Genomic DNA, 22,171 nt, shown 5'->3' on the forward strand with positions numbered 1-22,171 from the left:
GCTTTGTTCCAGGCATTGGGACACTAAGGAAGGAGAGAGGGGAGGCCAAGAGTCCAATGTCTGGGTTGGAATTCCTGCTCTGCCACTGCTGGGTAATTAGTTGACCTTGTTAAAGTTTACATTCTTTCTCTGTAAAATGTGGGGATCACACTGCTACTTCCCCTTAAGACACTGGGAGGACTGAAAGAATCAGTTACATGTTCACTGCCGTGCTTGTCACAGTTAGTATGCGGTAAAAGTCATCTCCCTCTCTCTCTCTCTCTTTTTTTTTTTTTTTGAGGATAAATCGTTGAATTATTAGATGCTGTCCTTCTTCAAGGAACTGACTGAAAGTCAGGCTCACTCCCTTGTAAGGGGGCATCTCACTCATTCATGGGGAGGGTGTTTGGAGAGAGGAAGAGGAGTCCTAATGAGAAGTGAGCCTGATGGGTGAGGGTCCAGGCTAAGTGGAGAGTGAGAGAAAAGGCAGAGTTGAGAGCTTAGTCCATAGTTGTGTGTGTGTGTGTGTGTGTGTTAGTCACTCAGTCATGTCCGACTCTTTGTGACCCCATAGACTGTAGCCTGCTAGGCTCCTCTGTCCATGGGATTTTCCAGGCAAGAATATTGGAGTGGGTTGCCATTTCCTTCTCCAGGGGATCTTCCCAACCCAGGGATTGAACCTGGGTCTCCTGCATTGCAGACAGACTCTTTACCATCTGAGCCACCAGGGAAGATTTAGTCCATAGTTGAGAGCAGCTCAGTTCCAACATGAGGGACACAGTGTCAAGTGCTGACAGAGAGCAGTTTCTTAGGACCTGCCAGACCGTGGTCAAGGTGGGGAGGGAGGGAAGCAGTGGAAACTGACGGGAGGGGCATGTGAGGACCAGATCTCATGGGCCATGTGTTCCAAGCTTAGGACCTTAGACTTTACCCTGAGGACAGTAGGCATCTGGAACCCATCTGGAACATCACCACTTCCAAGAAGGTTGTTGTTCAGTCACCCAGTTGTGTCAGACTCTTCACCACCCCATGGGCTGCAGCACACCAGGCCTCCCTGGTGTCCCTCACCATCTCCTGAGTTTGCCCAAGTTCATGCCCTTTGCATCCAACCATCTCATCTTCTGACGCCCTCTTCTTCTCCTGCCCTCAGTCTTTCCCAGCATCAGGGTCTTTTCTAATGAGTCATCTCTTCGCATCAGGAGGCCAAAGTAGCGGAGCTTCAGCTTCAGCATCAATCCTTCCAATGATTGGCATGTGAATGTGAAGTCACTCAGTCATATCCAACTCTTTGTGGCCCAATGGACTCTAGCCTAGCAGGCTCCTCTGTCCATAGAATTTTCCAGGCAAGAGTACTGGAGTGGGTTGCCATTCCCTTCTCCCTTCTTCCTTGAGGATCTTCCCAACCCAGAGATCGAACCCGGGTCTCCCACATGTGGGCAGACACTTTACCATCTGAGCCACCTCAGAATAATCCAATGATTATTCAGGGTTTATTTCCTTTAGGATTGACTGGTTTGATCTTGCTGTCCAAGACAGCAAGGGTTCCAAGAAGGTACTTAACTAATTTTTTAATGGATAAAGGAAATTGCATAGAGATGTTTGTTTCAGCACATTAAAAAAAAGAAAGTTTTCAAACTTGGACCTACAATGAATTATACTCTGATTCACAGGACATAGTGACAGTCATCCACATGCCCCTCCAACCCCTCTTTTGATATTTCTTGCCTTCTCATTCCTTATCCCATTCTTTTGCCGTTTAAAGACACCCATTTCTTTCTTGTGTGTTTGATATGTGGCCTTAAATATGCATGTATCCTTCTAAAACATATGTTGTTTTATGTATTTTTAATTTACCGATATTTTTTTTCTGCCCTAAATCTTTTCCTACTTCTTTTTTTCCCTCTTGATATAAAGCATCCACGTTGCCATGTGTACATTAGTTCACCATGTATACCTCTAGTTCATTGCTGGGCTCAGTGGGTAAAGAATCTGCTTGCAGTGCAGGAGACTCAGGTTTGGTCCCTGGGTCAGGAAGATCTCCTGGAGGAGGGCATGGCAACCCACTCTGGTATTCTTGCCTGGAGACTCCCATGGATAGAGGAGCCTGGTGGACTATAGTCTATGGGGTTGCAAAGAGTTGGACACGACTAAAGTGATTGAGCACACACTCCCACTGCATAGTCCATATATAGTATACATTATAGCATTGTTCAGAATAACAATTTGAAATAACCTAAATATTGCAGGTTAAGGAATGGGTCAGTAACCATGGTACATTAGCACTGTGAAATAGCCTGTCTCCAATGATGGTTCTGGATGCCATGGGAAAGGTATTTATGGCAATGTTAAGGAGAAAAGCAGACAAAAATAGTTTTGTACTGTCCTTATTGCCAAATTCAGACTCAAATTGAAGAAAGTAGGGAAAACCACTAGACCATTCAGGTATGACCTAAATCAAATCCCTTATGATTATACAGTGGAAGTGAGAAATAGATTTAAGGGACTAGATCTGATAGATAGAGTGCCTGATGAACTATGGACGGAGGTTCATGACATTGTACAGGAGACACGGATCAAGACCATCCCCATGGAAAAGAAATGTTAAAAAAAGCAAAATGGCTGTCTGGGGAGGCCTTATAAATAGCTGTGAACAGAAGAGAAGCGAAAAGCAAAGGAGCAAAGGAAAGATATAAGCATCTGAATGCAGAGTTCCAAAGAATAGCAAGAAGAGATAAGAAAGCCTTCTTCAGCAACCAATGCAAAGAAATAGAGGAAAACAACAGAATGGGAAAGACTAGAGATCTCTTCAAGAAAATGAGAGATACCAAGGGAACATTTCATGCAAAGATGGGCTCGATAAAGGACAGAAATGGTATGGACCTAACAGAAGCAGAAGATATTAAGAAGAGGTGGCAAGAATACACAGAAGAACTGTACAAAAAAGATCTTCACAACCCAGATAATCATGATGGTGTGATCACTCACCTAGAGCCAGACATCCTGGAATGTGAAGTCAAGTGGGCCTTAGAAAGCATCACTACGAACAAAACTAGTGGAGGTGATGGAATTCCAGTTGAGCTATTTCAAATCCTGAAAGATGATGCTGTGAAAGTGCTGCACTCAATATGCCAGCAAATTTGAGAAACTCAGCAGTGGCCACAGGACTGGAAAAGGTTTTCATTCCAATCCCAAAGAAAGTCAATGCCAAGGAATGTTCAAACTACTGCACAATTGCACTCCTCTCACACGCTAGTAAAGTAATGCTCAAAAATCTCCAAGCCAGGCTTCAGCAATATGTGAACCATGAACTTCCAGATGTTCAAGCTGGTTTTAGAAAAGGCAAAGGAACTAGAGATCAAATTGCCAACATCCGCTGGATCATGGAAAAAGCAAGAGAGTTCCAGAAAAACATCTATTTCTGCTTTATTGACTATGCCAAAGCCTTTGACTGTGTGGATCACAATAAACTGTGGAAAATTCTGAAAGAGATGGGAATACCAGACCACTTGACCTGCCTCTTGAGAAACCTATAAGCAGGTCAGGAAGCAACAGTTAGAACTGGACATGGAACAACAGACTGGTTCCAAATAGGAAAAGAAGGACGTCAAGGCTATATATTGTCACCCTGCTTATTTAACTTATATGCAGAGTACATCATGAGAAATGCTGGGCTGAAAGAAGCACAAGCTGGAATCAAGATTGCTGGGAGAAATATCAATAACCTCAGCTATGCAGATGACACCACCCTTATGGCAGAAAGTGAAGAGGAACTCAAAAGCCTCTTGATGAAAGTGAAAGTGGAGAGTGAAAAAGTTGGCTTAAAGCTCAACATTCAGAAAACAAAGATCATGGCATCTGGTCCCATCACTTCATGAGACATAGATGGGGAAACAGTGGAAGACTTTATTTTTGGGGGCTCCAAAATCACTGCAGATGGTGACTGCAGCCATGAAATTAAGAGACGCTTACTCCTTGGAAGAAAAGTTATGACCAACCTAGATAGCATATTGAAAAGCAGAAACATTACTTTGCCAACGAAGGTCCATCTGGTCAAGGCTATGGTTTTTCCAGTGGTCATGTATGGATTTGAGAGTTGGACTGTGAAGAAAGCTGAGCGCCAAAGAATTGATGCTTTTGAAGTGTGGTGTTGGAGAAGACTCTTGAGAGTCCCTTGGACTGCAAGGAGATCCAACCAGTCCATTCTAAAAGAAATCAGCCCTGGGTGTTCTTTGGAAGGAATGATGCTAAAGCTGAAAATCCAGTACTCTGGCCACCTCATGCAAAGAGTTGACTCATTGGAAAAGACTCTGATGCTGGGAGGGATTGGGGGCAGGAGGAGAAGGGGACAACAGAGGATGAGATGACTGGATGGCATCACCGACTGGATGGACATGAGTTTTGAGTGAACTCCGAGAGTTGGTGATGGACAGGGAGGCCTGGTGTGCTGTGATTCATGGGGTCGCAAAGAGTCTGACACAACTGAGCAACTGAACTAAACTGAACTGACTGTGAAAACAACCACATAAAAACACATATTCAAACAGCCAACGGCTGGGAAGGATCAGAGAAAGATGAAGATAGCTCGAGAGCAGTGCCGCTCTGCTGCCTGCCCCAGAGCTGGCCTCCGGGTGCCCCTGCTCTACCAGAAAGGCTTCCTCTCTGCCAGGTGTTTCTTGCAGTCACCTTCAGTTGCATTTGTCTGCCCTGGTGGGAAGTAGGATAGAAACAGAGAATCTTTTCAGAAGGCCGAGATGATCTAGTGCTGCAGCATTTAACTGTCTTCAAGATTAAACAAAAAACGTTAAATGCCTTAAGAGCTATGCATATTACTCTTTCATTTGTGCAAAGAGTAAGACACAGGAACTTGTTTGTGAATGGAAAAATTCTGGAAGAGCAGATAAGAGACTGATAACAGTAATTACCCCGGCGGAGGGGGATTGGGAATCTGGGGAAGCAGGGTGTCAAACTTATTCTTGTATGAGATACACACTTGGTACCTTTTCTAAAACCGTGTACGATTAAAATTTTATTTTTGAGAAGTTTAAATACGTAAATATCATGACTCTGACTTTGTAAACATCGCTTTTTAAAAATCTTGACTTTAACTCGTTACAAATCAACGTCTTCCAAAACAACAAATGTACATTTTGGGCCTCAAACTGTGCCCCTCTTTGGAGTAATGAGGACTAACCACAATTTGAGGTCTGCTTTGCATGCATTTTGTCATGAATCACAAAGCACACCAGATTCTGGCATTAATTCCAACGCAGATGCAAGCGCTATCCAGAAACGTTGACGGGGAACAGCGGCAGGAGGATTCGGGTGTGACGGTTCTTGTCCTCAGAACGGATTTGCGCCAGGCTTTGCGCGCTGCAAGGTGTGCGCGCGTCCGCCAGCCTACTGGGGCGGCGAGCGTCAAGCCTCCCGGTGCCCCACGGCCCAGGGACCCGGCCTCCCCGCGATCTCCCCAGGGCTGCGCCCCGCCGCACGCGCGGAAGGCCCCTGGGAGCGCGGACCCGGAGCCTCGGGGCCCAGGCGACCCCGCCCCCGGGCCGCGTCACTAGGCGCCGCGGGTGAGCAGCTACCATTGGCCGAGCCGCGGAGGGGGGAGAGGCAGCGACCCTTCCCCGCCGGCGGGCGACGAGCCAGGGGGCCGGCAGCCTGGGCCCGGCGCTCAATTTAAACTCTGAAATCGGGGCTGCTGGCGGACTCCGGAAACGAAACCACGTACGCCTGGCCGGCCCCGCGCCCCAGGCCCCGCCGCATTCCCGGAATCGACTCTTCTCCCGCCATTTGCCACCCGCCTTTCGCCAAGCCCGCGCTCCGAGGGCTGAGGCCCACGGCGGCCGGGAGCGGACGAGCTGCATGGCGCGCGGCGCGGACGGCGGGGACGGGGCTCGCGTCTGGCAGCACGTGTTCCTGCTCCCAGGTAACCACGCCGGCCCTGGGGCGGCGGCGGCGCGCGCGCGGGCGCGCGCGGCCCGGGCTCCTGCCCTGGGCGGCCCCGCCCGAGAGCGCGCTAGGCGGGTTCTCGGCGACAGGGCGCGCCCCCTCTGGCCCGCGGTCCCTCGCGCGCGGGCGAGTCCTGACTGTTGCCGAGTCAGCCCGAGTATAGGGGCCGCCGACCCTGGCCCTGCCCCCGCGGCCGCGCGTGGGGGACCCGAGTGTCGCCCGGAACACATGGTTCCTCCTCTTGGTCACAGTGCCCTCGGTTGAGCTTTTTTTTTTTTTTTTAAACCTGAGCCGGAAGCGCAAAACCAGACCGAGTTGATTTTCCCGGTTCGGGTTCTTTGTGGGTCGGGTGGCCTGGAGGGAGCGGCGCAGGCTTGGGGAGGGCGGCGCGGGTTCAGGACCTGGGGGCCAGCCGCGAGGCCTGGAGGTGTCTGCTCTTGGGGTGTAATTTGGTATCTCCTAGTCGACAGTTGGCTTAGCGTCTGAGCCTTACTAGATGGGAACCTAGAATCCAATAGGTCCGCGTTGACCTGAAGGCGGTACTGTCTTAACACTTATCCTGCACTGGGACATGCCTTGATTTGTGAGGCTGCATGGTGGCAGGGGATTCAGGCAGGTAGCTAAGGATTGGAGCCAGCCTTGTCAGCCTCTCCAGGATGGTGACCACATCCAGGCCTGCAGGGGCTAGGGATGGTGGACATCAGTTGGCACCTATGATGGCATGAAGTGGCAGAATAAATGGAGTTTGGGACCAGGGAGTGCAAGCCAGAAAGTTTTGGCCTTTTCATAGGAGGATACATTGATTTGATGGCATAATTGAATATCGGAAAGCCCATTGTTCTCTGTATCTAATTTTGAGATGTAGCTCAGCAAATGCAGTATTTTTGCAGTAAATGAGACTCTGATGTCAGGTGTAGTTGCCCAGTAATTTGGATTTTCATGTGTGCTTAGTTGCTCAGTCGTGCCCGACTCTGTGATCCCTTGGACTATAGCCCGCTAGGCTCCTCTGTCCATGGCGTTTTCCAGGCAAGAATACTAGAGTGGGTAATCATTTCCTTCTCCAGGGAATCTTCCTGACCCAGGGATGAAACCTGAATCTCTTATGTCTCCTACACTGGAGGCCGATTCTTTACCCTCTGAGCCATCAGGGAAGATTTTTATGATGGATATTGAAAATTATTACAGGATAATCTGTCAAGGGTATTTTGTGTGTGTTTAACTTTTCCTCTCTTTGTAAAGAAGTATAACATACATATTGTTGTCCCTTTATAAATAAATATAACATATATATTGTTGTTTAATCACTTGGTCATGGCTGGTCCGACTCTTTGTGAACCCATGAACTGTAGCTGGCCAGGCTCCTCTGTCCATGGGATTTCCCAGACAAAAATACTGGAGTGGGTTGCCATTTCCTCCTCTAAGGGATCTTCCTGACCCAGACCCAGATCATACCTGCCTCTCCTGCACTGGCAGGCAGATTCTTTACTGCTGAGCCACCTGGGAAGCCCATATACATATAGTAAAGTGTAAAATGTTTAAGTGTGCAAGTCTGTGAGCTTTTCATATGTATACACCCCTGTCACCATTCCACATATCAAGACCTAGATCTTACCCTGTGAGCTCCTCTTGCCTGTTCTAGATGACCTCAGTAACCTCCATGCTGACCTCTGTCACCAGATATTTGTTCTGCCTGTTTGGTCAAGCATGTGATTCTTAATCCCTTGCATCTTTTACTCAGCGTTACATCTGTGAGGTTCATCCGTAGTCTGTAGCTGTGGTCAGGTTTGTTGGTTCATTCGTGTTTTCCTCGCTGTGTCTATTTTATTGTATGCATAGTCATATTACTGCTGAGAATGGATATTCAAATTATTTTTTCCTGGTTATAACTATTACGAGTTGCTGCTGCTGCTGCTAAGTCACTTAAGTCGTGTCTGACTCTGTGCGACCCCAGAGACGGCAGCCCACCAGGCTCCTCCATCCCTGGGATTCTCCAGGCAAGAACACTGGAGTGAGTTGCCATTTCCCTCTCCAATGCATGAAAGTGAGAAGTGAAAGTGAAGTCGCTCAGTCATGTCCGACTCTTTGCGACCCCATGGACTGCAGCCTACCGGGCTCCTCCGTCCCTGGGATTCTCCAGACAAGAACACTGGAGTGGGTTGCCATTGCCTGCTCCGTATTACGAGTTAGACTTCTACAAACACGTTTATGAGGCTTTAAGTAGCTGGATGTGGTCACTTCTCTGTGGTGCAAACCCAGGAGTGGAATTGCTGGCCCTGGATATTGTGTATTTAGCTTTGGTAGACATTGCTCAACAGTTTTCCAAAGTGATTGTACCGATTTATTCCCCCAACTGTATGAGAGTTCCCGTTGCTCCACACCCTCACTGGAGGTTTGTAGTTTGTGTAAGGCAAATTAATGCAAAATTCAGGGTTTTCATAGAGTCTAGTAAATAGTAAAGGGATGCCTGATACATGCTTTACAGTAGAAAATTTCTCTTCTCACTGTTAACATGTTATCTCAATGAGATTTTAATGGTGGGAACTCTAATCATTCAGAGTGCATAAAAATAATTCAGATATACATAATTGCTGAGAATAATTTGAGTTTCTTGTTCTATTTAATAAGTATTGAAATTTTCATTCTTAAATATGTTTGTATCCTCATAGTATTAAAATCTTTAAGATAATTAAATATTGATTGCATCCCTGAAATTCATAGGTTCAATATGTCTGCTTTCGGACCACAAGAATTTCAGTCCAGTTCCTGTTCAAAGCTGGGACTTACTGTGACCTTCAAACTCATTGGAGGAGGCTGAGCCAGCTGTTAAGAAACTGTTGAACAGTGTGGTCAGGCAGGCTGGCTCTGTAACACTTAGAACTTGATCTTCTAGTGCCTGTAATTCTTCTAACTGGCCTTTACTGCCACCTGTAGGCTCTGGGAGTTACAGATGCTGGTGGTGTGATCGTTACCTCTGTGCAACTGTGCTTCTCAAACTTGGGGGCATCAGTCACCTGGGGGACTGAACCCTGGAGAGTCTCGGACTCAGTAGGTCTGGGGGCAGAATGCGCATTTCTAACAAGTTACCCAGTGATGCCAATGCTGCTGGTCAGAGGTTCCACTAGGAACCACTGTAGGAGGCCAGCCCTAGGGAGTGGATTGGGAGATAGACACAGCCAGCCTCAGGTTTAGCTGTCTTTATCTTTATGGTGAGTCAGAATTTCCACAGTCACGGGAGTACGTGTAAGTACAGGTTATGAGTCTTCACAGACTTCTTGTTTTTCTCCAGTAGATGGAAAGTCCGCCCCAGTAAGTTATGCATTTGAGCGGAGGAGAACCATACCTACCACTGTTGGTTGGTTGGTCGCTAAGTCACATTCGACTCTGTGACCCCCACGGACTGTAGCCTGCCAGGCTCCTCTGTCCATAGGGTTTTCCAGGCAAGAATACTGGAGCGGGTTGCCTTTCCCTTCTCCAGGGGACCTTCCTGACCCAGGGATCAAACCCATGGCTCCTACCGCATCTCCTGCATTGCAGGTGGATTCTTTACCGCTGAGTCAGCGGGGAAGCCCATACCCTGCCATACGGCTGTAAGATATCCTTATATCTGAAAGGATACAGTAAAGGACATATTAAAAAGTACTAGTTAGGTCTCTCTGCTGCTAGTTTTCAGTTTGTCTGAGAAGTCCAGTATCCCAGAAAAACAAGAGCTGAAACTTGGAAGGGATACTTGTGAGGTAGTCAGATGTGGGGCCTTGATTCTTATAGGCCAGTGGTGACAGAACGGCCTCCTGTTTCAGCAAGGTAAGCGTTTCTTGCAGTTTGGGTTGGTCTTCAACATTTCTCCCACACGGCCTGGAACACTAGCTGGTTTCCACTTTTAGTTGCTATAAGAGACCGTGAACATCTCTACTTTTTGGAATAAGGTAGAAGTTTCCATCTCTCTTTGCTGCCCTAAAAGTAAATGTTTTAAGTTATATTTTTAATATTTTTCTCTAGTCCAAGTTTTGTATGCTTGTCGGTCCTAATAAGTTGGATTGGATGCCAGCAGGAATGGATTCAGTGAATGCAGGAGAGAGGACTGGGTGGACTGCTCCTGTGGATAAACTCTGTTACTTAGCCATCCCCAAGGAAGCATGAAAGGGTTGGGAAACCCTAACGTTACATGAGGGGAAAAGAAAGTACAGAAATGATCTCAGGGATCTCAGAGATTACGCTGAAATCATGCCTTAGTCAGCCGCTGCCTGATTGGAGAGTTTCCAGGTCAAACTAGGGCTTCCCTGGTAGTTCAGATGGTGAAGAATCTGCCTATAATGTGGGAGACCTGGGTTTGATCTTTGAGCCAGGAAGATCCCCTGGAGAACGGAATGGCAACCCACTCCAGTATTCTTCCCTGGAAAATCCTATGGACAGAGGAGCCTGGCAGGCTACAGTCCATGGGGTTATAAAGAGTCAGACATGACTGAGCGACTAACACTTTCACTTTCAGGTCAGACTGGACCTTAGATAACATCTTCAGCTGTAGACAAATTTTGCAATAAAGTTATTTCCCTTTACTTTATGGAAATACACGTTTTAAAGTATTTTAGGTATTTGGTATTTTCCCCCCACAGATCGCATTAGCAATGCCAGCTTTTGGAGGGTAGATGATGGAGTGCTGTCTGGGAGATTATTCCAGGCCTGCCTGCCTTAGACATTCCAAGTACAGAAACGACCCTTGCTTGTGAGGCGCCATGTTAATCACACATAGTAATATCAGATTCATCTCTCCAGAAGAAACACAAAAATAGATTTGTATGACTGCAAGCTTTAGAGCTATATTCTAATTAATGGATTAAAAAAAATTAAATTAAAAAGGAAAAACGAATTTCCTATAATAATAATGAAGAAAATTTATATTAATCTTACGTTTGATTAGAGACTCATAGCTTTTTTTTAATAGGCCCACAAGAAACACCTCTTGTTTGAAAAGTAGAAGTTTAATGTGGCAAAGAAAGAATTACTGTAGACCCAAATGACTTTTCAATGACCCTAAAAAAAATAAAAAGTTTTTTCCTCTTTTTACCTAAAGGCATATGGTTAGCCTCGGAAGAAAGTAAGCAGTTTATTTTGTTCTTTGTCAACACCATTTGCATGTATGTATGTCTGTGCTTAGAATTGCACCTTGTGGGCTGAAAGCTTCTCTACTTCCAGAAGAGCTTGATCACCTGGGGGTAACCTGTGTTAAGTTGGCCAGAGACAGGGAACCTGGCGGGTTCACGTGCTGACTTTCGACAACTTCGAATCATTCAGCTCAAGTTCCTGGAAAATGTGTCATTTACTGACTAGTAAGGCCGATGGCCGTGAGGGAGTCTCTGAGTTTTCCAGCAGGGTGTGTTTAACATTTTCCACACAAATCCTCAATCTGGTTTTGACTTTATGAAACGTTTTTGGAGTTAACCCGGCTGACCTTTCTCAGATGACCGCTCACTGAACATGCTCCCCTTGCTCTCTGAGCACGTTCTGGAGTGAATGGACTCAAATCAGTTGCCAGTCAGTATAATCCGGCAGTTTCCAGAGCTTGATCAGGTCCTGCAACAATTGTTCCAAAAGGCCTTGGATGTTTGTAAGTCAGGACTCAAGACTCCCACTTATTTATCCTCCAGGGCAGAAAAGAATTCATAAAAGGAAAGTAAGACATGCTCATGATTTTTTTTTTCACTTGAATAGCAGAATAGGGACTGCTTGGTTCCCCGCTATGCTCTGAGCATTAACCATGATGTTTTCAGAAACAAACAGCTCATCAACGTTCTCAAAAGCCTGGCTATAATAAAAACACAGCTAAAAGTAGATGTACACTATTTATGAGCTCTGTGTCCTTGGAAAAACTGCTCGTTGTAAAGCCTCCATTTCCTCATCTCTGCAGTGGGGAGAATAGTACTGGTCTCACGGGGTTGTTGTCTGTTGACTTGAATTAAATGTCAGTTCCTTCTTGCACCCCAAGCTGGGATGCAGACCTGGGACAGAGGAGGCATGCAATGAACATTTGCTGAAAGAACAAAGGTCTTTCATTCTATTTCTCCCCACAGCCTTTGTCTTTGCTCATACTGTCCTTTTTCTTCCCTTTCTACTTCCATCCAAATTCTACCCTTTATTCAAGGCTTGGTTCACCTTTGTCTTCCCTGAAGCTAAGCCATTTGTATGTATCACAAAATGAATTCCAGTGTTCTTTTTTCTATCTCTGCCTTGATTTCCCTATTTACTCTTACTATGTGTTTATTGGATTCCTCAGTGAAATACTTAACACTCTTTTGGGGTTACACAGCTTCTCTTTCTTTGAGTGCCCATGATTTGTGCCTGCCTGGACCCCTACACACTCTTTTTCACATGCTTTGCTTAGCAAAGAAACGTTGAAGAAATCTTATCTCTTTAACCCAGCGCAGGTGTCACCTCCTGCAGGAAGCCTGCCTTCTGGGCCTCTCCCACCACCTGCACGTTTTCATCGTGGTTGCTCAGTTCGTTGTCATTTATATATGAGTATGTGTTGGGTGCCCAGTGTGTGCCTGTAGCTGGGGAGGATCCAGGCACTTTCTCTCCGGTGGCCCCATTAGTTCCTCAGTGGTAGGCTCGCCTCTGAAAGCACATATGCCACCACACCCTTCCAGCCTTTTTTGTTCTGAGGTCCTTTATATGTACCTTTAAAATACCTTTAAAAGGAAGGACCTTTCTGTTCTAGGTGTGACTGTTTGCTGAAGTGGAATGAGCCCTCTGGTGAAAGGCTCTGACCCGCTCTGAGCCCGTTTTCTGCCTCCTGAGCCTGCAGGGATCCGGGCCACTGAAGGCTCTCAAGCCAGAGTCGATCCCCCTGTGAAGGCCTGATGTCCCCGCAGCTTTTGACAGGGCTGTCTGCCGTCTCCAGCTGCTCATTTAACCTCGGTTTTGACCATTTAACTCTTTATTTAACCACATTGTTCTCCAGTGTTTTTTTTTTCCAATAACATTTTTTAAGTTAGGACGGTACATAGCCAGTGTAGAAATTTTACTAATGCAGAAAAATATACAGTAAAAGGGGATTTGTCCATCATCCAGCCACTCAAAAATAACAATTTTAGGAATATTTTTTCTAACCTTTTTGTGTTGTTGGTGTCAGAATAAATCCCAGTAGTATTTTTTTCCCCTCATTTTTCTATTCCTGCTTTTCTTTCACTGTTTACTCTTATTTGCTAGAACAGTGACTAAAACACTCAGGGACATTGAGGTTACACAAGAGTACTCTGTGGCTCTGTGTACGATACTTCTCCATAGCATTAGGGAAAGATGGCTAGACTGATTTAACGCAGAGCTGTGTGTGTGCTGAGTCACTTCAGTCGTGTCCGACTCTTTGCGACTCTATGGACTGTAGCCTGCCAGGCTCCTCTGTCCATGGGATTCTCCAGGCAAGAATACTGAAGTGGGTTGCCATTCTCTTCTCCACGGCATCTTCTAGGGGGCCAAAATTTTTTTCTCCTTTTTTTTGAGAAAGACAGAAACTCAGTGACATGAATAAGCTGACGAAGAGAATCTGTAGGTCATACTTTGAGCATTGAAGGGGCTTATGACGAGTTTATTTATACTGTAAGAAATCAACCAAATAAGAATTGTCCCTTTGCGGAGTAGGCAGTACATATTAGGAATGGATTATCTTTACAAGTGGACAAAGACAGAAAATTCAGTTAGATGCCAGAAGGGTGAAGATAAATTCATAGACCCGTAGTGAACATATGGCCAGGCTAGGATGTTTTGCAAGACTTCAAAGACTTCCATTTTAAAGACTCATTTGAGCTTGAATTTTTGAAGACAAGTGTGGTTTCCTGCAAACGACCCTGGTGTGTTTGCCATAAGTAGGATGCTTGTTTGAACGGACCGTGGGTCTACCTTAGTCTGGAAATTACTCTTTCTTTATTGTGGGACCAACGCATCCTGATGGTGTGTTAGAAAACCTGACTTACGCTTCTTCAGGACTTCCTTAGCAGGGCCACGTGTGCTTGGCAAGGGCCGGCTGTGTGGGGCGGGGTGGTGGAGAGCTCTGAGACCTCGGGAGTAGGGCGTCCCAGCACCCGGAGGTCCAGGCTGTCTGCCTCTCTCAGCGTTCACTTCGTCTTCTTAAACCAACTTCCTCCAGTCTGTATGAAACAGGCTGCACGCACCCTGCACCCAGGCCTCAAACCTCCTGGTGTCGGCTGGCAGAAGCTGCCCCCTTCTCTTAGCTGTCTGTCTTCAAGACAGCCTTGTGACCGGTTCCCTGTGACTGCTTGTAACCCAGCCTCCACCCGCTGTGAGTTGTACCTGAGGAGCTGTGAGCTCCACGAGCAGCGCAGGTGGGAGAGGAGGACCACAGAGGGTGCTGAGGGTGTCCCCTTTGTCTGGAAGAAGGAAAAAGTGCAGGGCGGATGGCCCAAGAGCCAGCCCCTGCCTTCACTCAGCAGTGAGACCCAGCTCCAGCCAGGAGCCTCAGCACACGTGACCTGGCCTGTCCTGGTAATTGGTGGTCTTTGAATGGCATAGAGATACGGCAGTGCCTGCGTGCTCAGTCACTTTAGTTGTATCCAACTCTCCTTGCTTTGCCAAGGTTTATATCATTTTTAGGAAACTCATCTGCTAGGCCCCTATCTTCCGTCTCTTACACTGATGTAATACACACTGGTATATGTTATTGTATTTGACCCTCACAGCAACCATGGGAAGTAGTCCACAGAGGCTTTCCCCATTTTAAAGACTTCAAAAAGTCAAGTAATCTGCCCAACACTCAGTAGGAGTTAAGGGGCAGAGACCGCCAGCTCTCCCAAGTCCTCCAGGCCCCCTGCTCTGTGCAAGGCCACTCTGCCTGCAGCTGATGGTCCTCTCCCCGATGGGGGCGGTGGGAGGGCCAGGCTGAGTGCCCTCTGTTGTCAGTGTGGTGACCAGGAGCCAGACTCACCTCCTTTCCATGAACCAGTGCTGTTATTGGACATCCCAGCCAAGTCTCTCCTTTCTACCTCTCCAGGATTCTCTGCGTCCCACGTATTTCAAGGCCTCGGCTCCATCTCCTTACGTTGCTGACCTTTGTGGCTTTGAATGGCTCTAAACCTGGAGTTTTGCATTGGTTTCTCTAATGCACAAGCCATTCCTAGAAACATGGCCACTGATAGATCAGCCTTAAAAGAAAAGAGATTGTATCTCCTATGGTCTTGGCTCAGGAGGTTTTGGCACTTTTATTTTTTTTTTCAAAACTTCAAAATGAAAAGATATTCTTAGAGGAACCCATTACTAAGAAATTGTTTCCCTAGTCCATGCCACTCCAGCTTTTCCTGGTTTGCCTCCTGTAGTGTTTGAGCAAGCAGAGAGCTTCAAAGCAGGGAAAATGACCCAGATCTCTTTGATAATAGTGCTGACATCTTGGGAAGGATTACTGAAATTAGCATTCCTGGAAGCAGGCAAGTAGCTTGAAAACTGTGCTGATTTGTCTTGCATGCCTTATTCTTGTGTCCTAGCAAAGCCTTCCCATGGAGATATCTCTGGCTATCAGGCAGAAGGAACCAGCGGATCTGAGTATATTCTGATGGCTGGAGTCTAAAGAAAACGAACTGAGACCTATTTTAGAGCACAGCATTACATGAGCATGAGAGTGATAATCTTTTTTTTTTTTTTTCCCCTGCTGGATCTTCTTAAGAAACCTGAATAGCCTTGATATGGTATCTAAAAACAAAATGAGTGGCGCTTTGATGTCTGTTCCCTCTTCTCCGTGTAACAGTGGGTGTGTGTTGCTCAGTGCTTATCTGCTATGTGCCAAAAATCAGACAGGGTCAGGAACAAATGCCCATGGGTTCCAAGTCATGAGGACACTTGGCAAAAAGGTGGTTCTTCTCTTTTCCCCTGTTTCGTGTCTTTGAACGATATGAAGAAGCTTGTCTTAACCAAGAGAGGGATAAGAAAGAGCTGCCAGGTTTAAAAACTAGTTGATAAATATCTGCAGATGAAAAATAATGTTCCATTTTGGCTTGTGTAATACTTTACAAGTAACCTTTCAAAATTACTGAATGGTTTTATTTACAGATTAAATATTTAGAGAGGAACATAACCATGTAACTGAAAAATACCTTGATTTGATACATTGAATTATTTTATATTTTGTATTTACTGTTATCTACTGAATTTGCTTTCACTTATTTAAAGCAATGTCAGTTACCTCTTGTAAATATTGAACTTTTGTTTTCTTCCTAATGAACATGTTTTATCATGTACTGTTCTTTTCTTACCCTCTAAAATCACCATCTACACATATTCATTAAAAATTACTGAATGGTTAAGTCTGTGCTTTTGATTATGTGCTGTACACTAATTTTTAAGCATTAAAATATCATAGATAATTGGGGGCAGGGCTGTATACAGCTGTGCATAGGATATTATAATAGGAAGATCAGTTTCTTTTTTTTTTTTTTACCAAACTACACTTAACTGTTTTTATCACCAGATGTTTCTTGTATCTCACGATAGATTTCTCTCATCCTTCTTTTATATATTTTTTGATCCTGTCTTTTTCTCTTTCTCCTTTTCCTTAGCTCCCCCTCCTTCCTCTTCCTTTTGCTTCACCCCTGGCATTGTGAGGTACATGCTGGCTTGGAGTGAGGGCAGCTGATTCAGCAAGAAGACTCTAAGAAGGACAGGATAGGGATTTGAGGTGTTAGTGTCACAGGAAAGCAGTTATACCAATTATCACAATAAGATAATTATTGTGCTTCAGAGCTTCCGTCTCATTTCCTGAGTTAAGAAGGATGAGTCTTCAGATTAAGAGTTTCTCTAAAGCATCATAGTTTAAAAATTTTGTTGCCTGATTTAAATATTGGCTCTCTGTATAGCTGAATAGCTCTATGACTTTGTACAGGTTTCTTAACTTCTGTCAAATTTTTATTAAAAAATTGGAAGTTAAAATTGTACCTACCTCATGGAGGTATTGTAAAAGGCAATGGCACCCCACTTCAGTACCTTGCCTGGAAAATCCCATGGATGGAGGAGCCTGGTAGGCTGCAGTCCATGGGGTTACTAAGAGTCAGACTCGACTGAGCGACTTCACTTTCACTTTTCACTTTCATGCATTGGAGAAGGAAATGGCAACCCACTCCGGTGTTCTTGCCTGGAGAATCCCAGGGACGGTGGAGCCTGGTGGGCTGCCGTCTATGGGGTCGAACAGAGTTGGACACGACTGAAGCGACTTAGCAGCAGCAGCATGGAAGTATATTATGTATATGTATATGTGCGTATGCACATCTGCGTGCTCAGTCGCTTCAGTCGTGTCTGATTCTTTGTGACCCTGTGGACTGTAGCCCGCCAGGCTCCTCTGTCCATGAAATTCTCCAGGCAAGAATACTGGAGTGGGTTGCCATGCCCTCCTCCAGGGGATCTTCCTGACCCAGGGATTGAAATTGCATCTCCTACAGCTCCTGCATTGCAGGCAGATTCTTTACTGCTGAGCCACCAGGGAAGCCCATGTTATTAAGGATGTTGTTTGGTATAAATGCTGCATACAAATGAGCTATTATTTTACATTTACTGTACACAGTTGTCTCTGTGTCATTGTATGTTTTCTTTAAAGTTCACATGTCAGGAAAGTAGTAATCAGAGTTCCCTTTTTGTTGAGGGTTTTAGATCGGGATGGTAAACAGATGGAAGGTTTGCTGGTAGAGTGGATGGTGACCAGTGAGACATAACGGAGAAGGCAATGGCACCCCACTCCAGTACTCTTGCCTGGAAAATCCCATGGATGGAGGACCCTGGTGGGCCGCAGTCCATGGGGTCGCTAAGAGTCGGACACGACTGAGCGACTTCACTTTCACTTTTCATCTTCATGCATTGGAGAAGGAAATGGCAACCCACTCCAGTGTTCTCGCCTGGAGAATCCCAAGGATGGGGGAGCCTGGTGGGCTGCCATCTATGGGGTTGCACAGAGTTGGACACGACTGAAGCGACTTAGCAGCAGCAGTGAGACATAAAATTGGATCTTTACAGAGAAGACAGAGACCATAAGGAAACTATGTGGAATTGGTTAGACATAAGAAACTTAAGTGGCAGGGCTTGAGATAATGGGGAAGTTTAAGATATTATTGAACCTGAAGTGGCACAAAAGACTCAGTACCTGCTTCTGATTTGTCTGAATTTTTTGTTTTTGTGAAAACTGTTTTAGCCAGCATGGCTTATGATGTCACCTCTTATGTAAGAGAAAACAGTCAAAAAAAGAAAGAGTAAAGCTTACTTTTTAAAAAATATAATGTGAAGTCTTATTTTACTCAGCATAGTTTTAGAAGGTGTTTCACATGAGTAAATATTCCATATAAATGAAGTTTGGCTCATTAAATTTAAAAAGTTTCTTTTATCATTTCTTACTGATAAATTTTCTAAAAATCAAACAACACATTCATGTAACATTTATCAAGCACATTGCATGTGCCAGAAACTGCTGAGTGTTTAATATATGTTATCCTATTTTTTGCACATAAAATTCTTTGCGTTCTGGTTTCTTGAATATGTTTTTGTTGTTTAGTTGCTAAGTTGTGTCCAACTCTTTTGCGACCCCACGTACTGTAGTCCTCTGTCCGTGGAGTTCTCCAGGCAAAAATACTGGAGTGGATTGCCATTTCCTTCTCCAGGGGATCATCCCCACCCAGGGACTGAACCCGCATCTCCTGTGTCTCCTGCATTTGCAGACAGATTCTTTACCACTGAACCAGCGGCGAAGACTATACAGGCATAATTTTATTGTGTTTTGCTTTCTGTGCTTTGCAGTTACTGCATTTCTTTTCTTTTCTTTTTTAATTAACAGTTTGTGGCAACTCTGCTTTGGGTAAGTCTATTAGCACCATTTTTCCAACAACATTTGTTCAGTTCATGCCTCTATGTCACATTTGTAATTTTTAGAGTGTTTCAAGGAGAAGGCGATGGCGCCCCACTCCAGTGCTCTCGTCTGGAAAATCCCATGGATGGGGGAGCCTGGTGGGCTGCAGTCCATGGGGTCGCTGGGAGTCGGACACGACTGAGCTACTTCACTTTCACTTTCACTTTCATGCATTGGAGAAGGAAATGGCAACCCACTCCAGTGTTCTTGCCTGGAGAATCCCAGGGATGGGGGAGCCCGGTGGGCTGCCGTCTATGGGGTCGCACAGAGTGGGACACGACTGAAGCGACTTAGCAGCAGCAGCAGCAGCAGAGTATTTCAAACTTTTTCATTATTGTTGTATTTGTTAATGTTGATCAGTGATCTTTGATATTACTATTGCAAAAAGATTATGACTGAAAGAGCAAATGATAGCTTTTTAGCAATAAAATATTTTTAAATTATACTTTTTTAGGCATAATGCTATTATACACTTAATAGACATAACTTTAATGTGCACTGGGAAACCAAAAAATTTGTGTGACTCACTTAATTGCAATATTCACTTTATTACAGTGGTCTAGAACTGAAGCCACAATATCTCTAAGATATTCCTCTACTGGTACTAATTTAGCCTCCTCTTAGAAAGCTAATTGTTAGGCCCTTTGGTCAGTTCTGTGCTTGGATTTTTGACTTTTATATTTTGACCTGAATATTTCTAGCACACTCTTAATGTTTCCACAGAGTTAAGAGCAAGGAAACCGGTTCTTAGTTGAGTGCTTATTGCATGTTCTAGGCACTTTCACATTTAGTTAAGCCTAACAAAAACCTATAAAATAATTATTGTGCCCATTTTGTAAATGAAATAAGTGAGGTACAAGAGATTGAATATCTTGCCCAAGGCTGCACTGCTGAGTAAGAAGAGGAGCTGGGAATAGATTATGGATCTGTCTGACTTAAGACATGATTAAAGAAATAGATATCAATTAAAAATAGTTTATAGAGGAAAACCCTTCTTTACACTCCTTCTACTTTTCTGATTCTTTCCGACTATTCTAAAAGCAGATTTTTTTTCTTCCTTAATTAATTTAGCTGTCTTTCAGCTGTGCTGAAGGTACACACAAAAGTTAAAGGAAAAAACGGAGATTTCAAGCTTGATAGGTGAGGGACTAGCCCATGGGATGACCCAGGATTTTCCTAATTTAAATGAAAAATTTTAAACTCTGTATCTTTGACAGAACCTTTAGTTTAGAGTCACAAGTAACTTTGTGTGCTTCAGGCACACACAAAATTATCAACTAAGCATTGAAGCAATATGAGTTGTTTTTTCATACCAAGCCTTCACAATCTGATGGTGGTAGATCCATCCCTCCTTAAAAGCAGTGAAAACATTGGCAGAGATGGCCAAAATCAGCTATTTTAGAACTCTTGAAATTTGCCAAAGGCTTCCAACAATCTGAGGAGTATTTATTCAAGAAAAACTGCTGAATCTCATTGAGCAGGGTTTGTGGCGTTGCAACTTGAACTGCTCCCATCTCTCTTTGCTCAGGTCTGCAGTAACCTTGAAAACCAGCAGGCTTGCAGCCACTGGATGGGCAGGGCTTGCTGGGGCGCCTCAAAAAAAAAAAAAAAAAAAAAAAGGCCATTCCGAAGCACTGTCCCTATTTGACCTGTTGTCCAGCTCCCTGGAAAAGCCCTGTTTCATTGTTGTCAGTTGACCTGACTGGAGCTCAGAACTTGATCTGCAGGAAAACCCTGTCCTCAGGGCCTTTGTCAAAAACAATCAGTGGCAACTGATACTCAGCTGCTGAGGGGTCAGTAGCAATTGTGGAAATAAGAACCTGACCCAAAACTTAAAAGGAAGATATGAGAATAAAATCTCCATAAAAGACTTTGAAAAGCTGTTAGTATAGCCACTTCAGCTGTCCTTGCCCATCAGCAGAGACTCTTGCAGGCGGTAAATGTATTAAACATTCCTATTAAAAAGGTGGAGAGGGAGGAACGTGATCCAACTGTGTGCTCTCTACAGGTCACACACTTGAGAGTCAAAGACACAAACAGGTTGAAAGTAAATGGACAAAAAAGATATACCATGTAAATGGTAATCAACAGAGAACTGAAGCGGCTGTACTAATAGATGATACAGACTTTAAAGTGTTGTTATTGGACAGAAAGAGGGATGCATTATAATGATAATTAGGAACCTATAACAGTTATAAACGTATGACCTAGTGACAAAGCCCCAAAATGCACGAACCAAAAACTGGCAGAATTGAAGGGTGATATGGAAATTTGAACAGTAATAGTGGGAGATTTCAATCACCCATTTCAATATGGACAAAACAACTAAGCGGAAGATCATTGAGGAAGTAGAAGACTTGGCCAGCTCTATAAACCAGTAAGACCTAAGAGACATCTATAGAATGCTCATTCAACAACATTCTCCAGAACAGACCCTATTCGAGACCATAAAACAAACCTCAATAAATTTCAAAGGACTGAAATTGTACAACGTGTGCTCTCTAAAGATAGTGATGTAACATAGGCAATTAATAGAAGAAAATGTGGGGGATTCACAAATACGTGGAAATTTTAAGTTTGCATGCTTCTAAATAATCAGTGAATCAAGGGAGAAATTACAAAGGAAACTAGAAAGTACTTTGAAATGAAAGAAAATGAAGCGCAGTGACGTAGGAATGCAAGTAAAGCAGTGTTCAGAGCAAAATATTTAGCTGTACATGCCTATATTAAAAAAGAAGAAAGATGTCAAGTCAGTAACCTAATCTTTCATCCCAAGAAACTAGAAAAAGAAGAATAAACTGACACCCAAGCAATCAGTTCAGTTCAGTCGCTCAGTCGTGTCTGACTCTTTGTGACCCCATGAATCGCAGCACGCCAGGCCTCCCTGTCCATCACCAACTCCCGGAGTTCACTCAGACTCATGTCCATCGAGTCGGTGATGCCATCCAGCCATCCTCCGTCGTCCCCTTCTCCTCCTGCCCTCAATCTTTCTCAGCATCAGGGTCTTTTCAAATGAGTCAGCTCTTCACATCAGGTGGCCAAAGTAATAGAGGGGAAGAAATAAAGATTAGAGAAAAACCACACACACACACAAAAAATCAATGAAAACAAAAGTGGCCCTTTTGAAAAGACCAGCAAAATTTTGCAAATCTTTAGCTAGACTGACCAAGAAAAAGAAAACTAAATTACTGTGTATCAGTAAAATCGGGAATGAAAGCCAGTGCACCATTACTGATCTTATAGAAATAAAAAAAGGAACATAAGGGAATACTGTGAACAACCAACAAAGTAAATAATTTAGATGAAATAGATAAATTCCTAGAAAAGCATAAACTACAAAAATGGACTCAAGAAGTAATA

At 44.5% G+C, this 22,171-nt stretch overlaps 1 protein-coding gene across 4 annotated transcripts in view; it reads left to right on the top strand.

Moving 5' to 3' along the window:
- The first annotated feature begins 5,555 nt into the window (after positions 1-5,555).
- RNASEH2B (ribonuclease H2 subunit B) overlaps positions 5,556-22,171 on the top strand; it is a 76,423-nt gene continuing 59,807 nt past the window's right edge. Inside the window, exon 1 of one of the 4 annotated variants that reach the window (XM_070800124.1) lies at positions 5,556-5,908. In XM_070800124.1, coding sequence (XP_070656225.1) covers positions 5,845-5,908 — 64 coding nt within the window. In that variant the 5' untranslated portion in view covers positions 5,556-5,844. The remainder of the gene's footprint in view (positions 5,909-22,171) is intronic. The other 3 variants (XM_070800120.1, XM_070800121.1, XM_070800123.1) reach the window with 3 other exon arrangements.

Source organism: Bos indicus, chromosome 12, assembly GCF_029378745.1.
Source record: "Bos indicus isolate NIAB-ARS_2022 breed Sahiwal x Tharparkar chromosome 12, NIAB-ARS_B.indTharparkar_mat_pri_1.0, whole genome shotgun sequence".
In the NCBI taxonomy this organism is placed as follows: domain Eukaryota; kingdom Metazoa; phylum Chordata; class Mammalia; order Artiodactyla; family Bovidae; genus Bos; species Bos indicus.